This window comes from Myotis brandtii, unplaced genomic scaffold, assembly GCF_000412655.1.
Source record: "Myotis brandtii unplaced genomic scaffold, ASM41265v1 scaffold420, whole genome shotgun sequence".
Classification (NCBI taxonomy): Eukaryota; Metazoa; Chordata; class Mammalia; order Chiroptera; family Vespertilionidae; genus Myotis; species Myotis brandtii.
The window spans coordinates 2,069,187-2,076,621 of NW_005366109.1; the positions used below are offsets into that span (position 1 = coordinate 2,069,187).

Here is a 7,435-nt window from a genome sequence, read left to right on the forward strand (position 1 = left end):
CACACACACACACACACGGGCTGCCAGAGAAGGCTCTGGCATCAACCCCACTCGCCATGAGGTGAGAGCCCAGATCCTGGCACTGCTCTGGGCTTATCTACCACTGGTTTGGCCAGAAAAGGACTGGACCCCCTAGTGAAGGGTTTCAGGCATCCACCCAGCAGAGAGCAGATGCATTCGGTGCCTGAGACAGGCTCCCCCTCCTCCGCCCCTGTCTTGCCTGGTTCTGCACTAGGGGTGCTGGGACAGGCTCTGCCGCTGCCAGAAGCCCCACCGTTAGGCTTCAGACTTTCCGGGTGAAGTCTTAAAATGCAGGGCCTTCTGGGAGCGATGCTGCAAGCTGACGTGCCTCACTGTGTGCCAGATGCTCTGTCCCGGAGAGGGACCTGGTTCAGGGTTTGCTTGTGGCAGCGGGCAGGGGAAGGAGAGCCAGCAGGGAGGCTGCCCGGGGTGCCCGGGGGCCAGCTAGGGAGGACAGGGCCTGACGGACAGCCTGCAGGTGCCTGACAGGGCGGGGAGACGCTGTCCTAGACCCTGCACTGAAGGTTTGCACTCACACGGTGGGCGGGGGGAGGGTGTGCACCGGGAGACAGCCTCGGCCTAGGCCCCTCCTGGGCCCCAGCAGGGAGGCTGGCCACAGCTGCAGACAGGGCCTTTATTCCACCTCCACCAGGAAGCCTGCCCGCCCTACCACCGGGAACCTAGGAGCCTGGGCGGCTTCTCCGCTCCCCCTCACGGGGCTCTGCCTCCCACAGCTGGGGACGCAGGGCTTTAACATCTTTAGAATTTTAACACCTTTTACAATTTGTCCTGGCTCCAGCTTCTCTCCTGGGTCCCCCTGTGCCACCCCTCCCCTCCCCCACCTCATTTTGTCCCACTTCCTGCCCTGGGGTCAGACCCATTCTCACGGAGCAAACCTGTGGCCACAGGCCCCGCATGTCCCTGGGGAGGTGGGCAGTGTAGCGGTGTCGGTGGACGGACTCGGGGTCCCGATGCCTGGATGTGAGTGAACGGCACCGCTCGCCTGGACCTGCGCGTGATCTCTCTTGGTTTGCATTTGTGCTCTTCCTTTCTGACCACATTTTTGGCTTTTTTTCTGTGAGTCTTATTAAAGCCAGGAAATGTGCTTCCTTCCTGCTTCAAATGGGGCTTCCTGGGGACAGGGCCATGTCTCCCCTCAGACGGGGGCTCCCTGAGGACAGGGCCGTGTCCCCCTCAGACGGGGGCTCCCTGAGGACAGGGCTGTGTCCCCCTCAGACGGGGGCTCCCTGAGGACAGGGCCGTGTCCCCCTCAGAGGGGGCTCCCTGAGGACAGGGCCGTGTCCCCCTCAGACGGGGGCTCCCTGAGGACAGGGCCGTGTCTCTTGCTTCCTCTTTGCCCCTCCCTGCCCACTGGTTTCCAGGCCTGCTCTGCCCACGGAGTGTTGGGGGGAGGTGGGCACTGAGCCTGCGGATCAGAAGCCGCAGCAGGTGGCTGTGGGCTGCCAGGGCCACGGGGGTCACAGCAGACCTGGGAGCAGTGTGACTGAGGCGGAGACGGGCCTGGCAGTGGCTGGAGTCATGTCCTCGCTGCTCAGCCAGGAGGAGGGGCTGAGGGCGGCGGCGGCCCCGCCTCCGTGACCGCCTCTCCTGTCCTTGGGCCAGGTGGGCACCTGGCAGGGCAGGAGGCCAAGTGTGCGGGCGTCTGTGTGTGGGTGTGTGTGAGGCGTTACTCACTCCCAGAGGCCCGTCCTGGGGGCGTGGGCAGCCCCGGGGGCCAGAGGACGAGAGGCCGTGGCAGCGGCCGAGGCTCAGCGCCCTGTCCCCGCCCAGTGCTGCAGGGCCACGTGTACCGCTTCTGCACGGCCGACGGCCTGTGGCTTCTCCAGGACAACTCCAGCCTGCCCTGGCGGGACCTGTCGGAGTGCGAGGAGTCCAAGCGCGGGGACAGGGTGAGTTGAAGATGGGGGCTCCGAGCCAGCGAGGGGTAGCAGGTCCCTGCATCGCTGGAGCAGGGCCCTGGGCCCTGGGGGTGTGAGGGCCGTGGTTGTCTCCTCCGTCGCTCCGGGTGGGAGCTTTGCACACCATGCTTCCTGGGCAGAGGTGGTGCGTGTTCACCTCTGGCCTGGGACCAGGGTCCTGGGATCTGGAGACCATCTCCCTGGGTTATTCTCTTTCTCCGTTCTGGGGGCCCCACGGTCCCATGGGAAGGAGGGGTGTGGGAGGGACATCCCGGGGCACCCCATGCCCATGCGTCCCCGTGTGCACACAGAGCTCCCCGGAGGACCAGCTCCTGTCCCTCTACATCGTCTACACGGTGGGCTACGCGCTCTCCTTCTCCGCCCTGGTCATCGCCTCCGCCATCCTCCTGGGCTTCAGGTGAGAGGCCGGGCCCGGGGCACTGCCGCGTCCTAACTCCCTCTCCGTCCCCAGATGGAGGCGGGGGCACCGAACCAGAACCACAGGCAGCAGGTTTTTCTCCTAAGCAGTGGTTCTCAACCTTCTGGCCCTTTAAATACAGTTCCTCATGTTGTGACCCAACCATAAAATTATTTTCGTTGCTACTTCATAACTGTAATGTTGCTACTGTTAGGAATCGTCATGTAAATATCTGATATGGGGTGGGGCGACCACATTAGTAACAAAGAAACAGAATTTCCGGAGCATGAGGCTCAGAAATCAGGATTTTAAAAAGATTCCCAGGTGATTCTAATGTGCAGCCAAGGTTGAGAACCACTGCTCTAGACTCTCACCGCTTTTGTAAGTATCTGTAAAAATATACGGCCAGAATATTGCCTGCTTTTGACGACATGCCGGACATATATTCTTCCGCAATGTTATTTTTGGCCTGACAGTGTTTTTGTGAGATTCATTTACGTTGAAACGGGTAACTCTTCGTTCCTTTTAACTGTCGCTGTGTGCCGCATTGTGTGGTGTAGCACAGTTCATTTATCGCTTGTCCTTTTAGTGGGCATTTGAAGTTTTCCTCTCCTGGATTATACACCTGCTACAGTGAACGCTCTTACCTGTGACCCCTGTGCCTTTCTCTGAGGGCACATACCTCCGAGCGCAGCCGCCTGATCTGAACAGCGCGTGCTTTTGCAAATTGATCAGGTGTGGTGAAGTCGCTTCCAAAGTGATCGCACCAGTTTGCCTTCTCACCAGTAATAAATGAGAGTTCCCTTCCCTTAAAGCCCTCGCCACTATTTAGTATTCTCAGGCTTAATTGTTGCTAATCTAAAGTGTCTGAAATATCTCATTATGATTTTAATGTGCATATCTCTGATTCCCAGAGAGAGTCGCGTTTTTTATGTTTGATTCTGTGAATTGCTTGCTCGTAGAATCGCTCACTTTTTATTGGCTTATTTGGCTTTTTCGTTTTTATCTTAGGCATTCATTACATATTCCGGGTACCAACGCAGGAAATGTCTTCTCTTAGTCTGTGGTTTATTACTTTTTTCCCCCCACTCACTCTGGTGCCTTTTATGCACAGAAGACATCAATTTTAATGGAATGAAATATATTAATTTTTCTGTTTTTATTGATAAACAAAATTTATCAGTAGATAAAAAATAATTTCGTCACTTGATTTAAAATGTATCGTTTTTTTTCCAAAGACCAAATTTCATTATGGTCTTGTTTGAGAAATCTTTCCTTATCTCCTGGGGTCGTGGGTTTTGCTCGTTCCTTATGGTTCTTTGATGTGCCTGGAATTTGCTTTTGTCTCTGGTGGAAATAGAGATGAATTTTCCTTTCCCGGGTATACATATAGTTAATTGTCTCAGGACCACTTTCTGCCAGTCACCCTCCCCCCTTGGTTGCAATGCCGACGCTGCCAGGCAGCAGGGGCCGCCGGTGGCTGGGTTGGTTTCTGTCATGTTCGTTGGTCTCTCCATTTGTCCTTTTGCAATACCGTGGTGCCTTAGCTACTATATATGCATTAAAAATCTCTGTTCGCTTGTAGCAAGGACCCCTACTTTGTGGTCGGAACTAATCTCAGCCCTCGCCTCTTCTTTATAAGTTTTTAAATTTCATTTTTAAAAACCAACACTGTGGGAATTTCTGTGATAGCGATATTGACATTATCAATTAATACGGGGAGAATTGACATCTTTAAGAGAGTGAGTCTCTCTGTGAATGTGGTATAGCTTCAGTTAACTTAAATCTTCTTTAATGATTTTAGCAAGTTTTATTCCTCCTAGCAATCTTGCCCATGTTATGTTAGACTTATTTCTAGCTAGTCAATTCAAAATATTATAAATGAATTTTTAAATTTTACTTTTTAATTGTTTGTTGCTGATGTACATGAACATACATATCACCTTGCTGAGCTCTCTTATTAGTTCTAATAATTTATGTGTCAAGTGTCTTGGATTTTCTATGAAGATAATCTATCATCTATAAATAATAACAATTCTGTTCCTTTATTCTCAAATCTATTTTTTTTTAAAATCCTCACCCGAGTATATGGTTTTGCTGGTTTTAGAGAGAGAGGAAGGGAGAGAGAGAAACATTGATTGGTTGCCTCCAGGGATCAAACCTGAAACCCGGGTATGTGCCCTGGCTTGGAATCCAACCCATGACCCTTCAGTGCATGGGATGAGCCACGCCCACCAAGGCTTTCCAGTTCTTGCACACTTTTCCCTTTTCTTATTATAGTGTCGAGGGTCTGTCGTACAATGTTGAATAGATGTGATGATAGCTTCTTATGTCTAGATGACCCTTCTTTTTTTCTGATTTTAAAGGGAATACTTCTAAAGTTTCTCAGTTAAGAATGATGTCTGCTCCTGGTTTGGGTAGATAGCCCTTATCATGTTAAGAAATGCCCTCGTATTTCCAGTTTGTAACACGTTTTTACATGAAAGGGTATTGAAATTGTATCCAATACTTTGGGAATCCTTACCACGTGCCCCGTATGGCAGCCCCGAGGCAGGTAAGAAGGAGGCCCTGCCACCAAGAAGCGAACTCCCCACTGGGGGAACTGGTCCTCGCACCTTCACCGCTTGGGCCACACATGACTTTGTAAACAAGAAGTTGCCACAGACAGAGGACAGAACGGGGGTGGGGTGGGGGTGCAGTGACCACGCAACCGAAGGCTTATGGAGAGGCTGGACTTGAACTAAACAAAAGGGTTGTCAAGGTTGTGGGGAGACGGGCATGCTCAGAGGGAGGACAGGAGCAGCCCAGAGCCGGACGTGCCCCGGGTGTGCGAGCCTGAGAGCCGGGGGTTGCGGGCCGTCTTGCCAGAGGCCCTGCTTTCTCTCGCAGACACCTGCACTGCACCCGGAACTACATCCACCTGAACCTGTTCGCCTCCTTCATCCTCCGAGCACTGTCTGTCTTCGTCAAGGACGCGGCCCTCAAGTGGATGTACAGCACGGCTTCCCAGAAGCACGAGTGGGACGGGCTCCTCTCCTACCAGGTGCGTGGTGTGTCCGGGAAGGGCCTGGGGAGGGACAGGCCATCAGTGGAGGCTGGTGTCCCCCATCCCACCCAGGCCTGGCACAGAGATAGGCCAGAGCTGCCCAGGCCTGGTCCTCAGGGAATCCCCCCGCCCCCCTTCTGATGGGAGAGGCAGTCCGTCATGGGCCCCCCGCCCCCCGCCAAGGAGACATGGCCCCTGCCCTTAGGGAGTTCTCAGTCTGACATGGGGGAGGGGTCAAGAGAGGCAGGGGCCAGAGCTGTTGTCCCCCCGGGACCTTTCCCCTGCCCCCAGGACTCTCTGAGCTGCCGCCTGGTGTTCCTGCTCATGCAGTACTGCGTGGCGGCCAACTACTACTGGCTCCTGGTGGAGGGCGTGTACCTGTACACGCTGCTGGCCTTCTCCGTCTTCTCTGAGCAGCGCATCTTCAGGCTCTACCTGAGCATAGGCTGGGGTAAGGCACCGCCAGCCATCACACCCCCACCCCCACCTGTGGCACGAGGCGGGAGGGCGGGGGGGGCTCAGCCGCTTCCACTCCTGCCTCCAGGCTCCCCCATGAAGCCGCCTTGGTGCTCGGAGCACACTGCTGGGCTGGGGCAGGGCCCCTGGGTGACTCTGTCCTGGGAACAGGGCTTGCTGCCCATGGGGTTAGGGTTACCCTCCCTCCTTTTCACAACCCTCCCCCTTAATGGAAGCCAAATCCACCGCATATGCCACAGCCCTCCACTGTCCTCAAATACCCCCACCCCTAAGGCCTGCTGGGATGGAGCCAACACCCGCCAACACCCACCAGCCCTGGGCAGTGAGGCTGGGAGGGAGAGGAGGCCAGGGGTTGCGGAAGCCAGCTGAGGACGGTGGACCGCGGATGCGCCTGGAGCCCAGCCGGAAATGTTCTGGCCAAAAAAGTTTGCCGAGAACCACTGAGTCTTTTTTTTTTGCTGGAACATTTCTGGTTGTGCTTCTGCCTCTCGCCATGTGGGATCCCGATGAGAAAGGGGTGGGTGGGGCAGGGGCTGGGACCCCAGCAGCAGCAGCCCCCAGCCCCCACTCGCCACCAAAAAACAGATGCAGCAGAATTACTCTGGGGGCCCACCGGCGCCACGGGGATGCAGCAGAAGCCCTGCCGCCTGGCCTCCAGGGCCTGCGGGTCCCTGCCCCCTGCCCCCTGCCCCCTGCCCGCACCACAGGGTCCCCCTCCATCAGAGCTGTGTCCATCCATCCACTCCTCCCTCCCTTCACTCGCCCATCCTCAAGCTGCTCTGACCACTGCTGTCCCGACTCCCAGGGACTTCCACTCAGTCACGGCCACGCTCCTTCTCGAAGGCCCGTCCATGCTGGCTCCCGCCCCTGGGCCTTTGCAAGGCTGCCCGGTCCAGTCCACCCCTCAGGAGGTCATGCAGGTTGGCTGGCCACCCTGGCTCTGTGCTCTCTCACACTCCCCTGCTTCTTGCTGGTGTTCCTCAGCCACTCGGCTCCATGTAGCCCAGTGAAGAAGAGTGCCTCTAAGGGGGCAATAGTGGGGCCAGTGTATTGAGGGCACCGAGGTGCAGACAGGGCAGAGCCTCATGGGCAGGGTCTCACAGACAGGGCAGGCCCTCATGGGCAGGGCCAGCCCTGGAACAGCCGCCTGAGTCCCAGGCTCTGAGCCCCCCTGTCCTGTCCTGCCCGGCACTGTATCTCCTCCAGTCCCCTCTGCCCCGTGCAATATGCTCAGGCCTCTGCACAGGTGGGCCCCTGGGCCTGGACTCTGCGCTCAGCTCCCTGCTCCCGCCTCCCACTCCGCCAAGGCTCAGCCCCTCCCTGCTGAGCCGTCTGCCCTCCGAGGCCTCTTTATCCCACCAGGGCAGTCAGGCTCGGGCAGCTGGAGAGCCTGTGGAGAGCTAGGGTGGGCCAGTGCGGAGAGCGCTGTCCTCAGGGAGGGGGTGGTGATGTCCATTCTGGGAAATAGCATCAGCACTGGGAGTGCCCGTCACCATGGCGACCTGTGGACAGGAACAATCAAAGGGACGCTGTGGTGTGTGCAGAGGAGGGGGT

The 7,435-nt window shown here is 56.6% G+C and overlaps 1 protein-coding gene across 1 annotated transcript in view; it reads left to right on the forward strand.

The window, feature by feature from the left end:
- Positions 1 to 7,435, forward strand: part of GLP1R (glucagon-like peptide 1 receptor) — a 25,351-nt gene that overhangs the window by 6,988 nt on the left and 10,928 nt on the right. The window contains exons 5-8 of the mRNA XM_014545719.1: positions 1,813 to 1,931; positions 2,252 to 2,358; positions 5,248 to 5,401; positions 5,696 to 5,855. Of these exons, the coding sequence (XP_014401205.1) occupies positions 1,813 to 1,931; positions 2,252 to 2,358; positions 5,248 to 5,401; positions 5,696 to 5,855 (540 nt within the window). The remainder of the gene's footprint in view (positions 1 to 1,812; positions 1,932 to 2,251; positions 2,359 to 5,247; positions 5,402 to 5,695; positions 5,856 to 7,435) is intronic.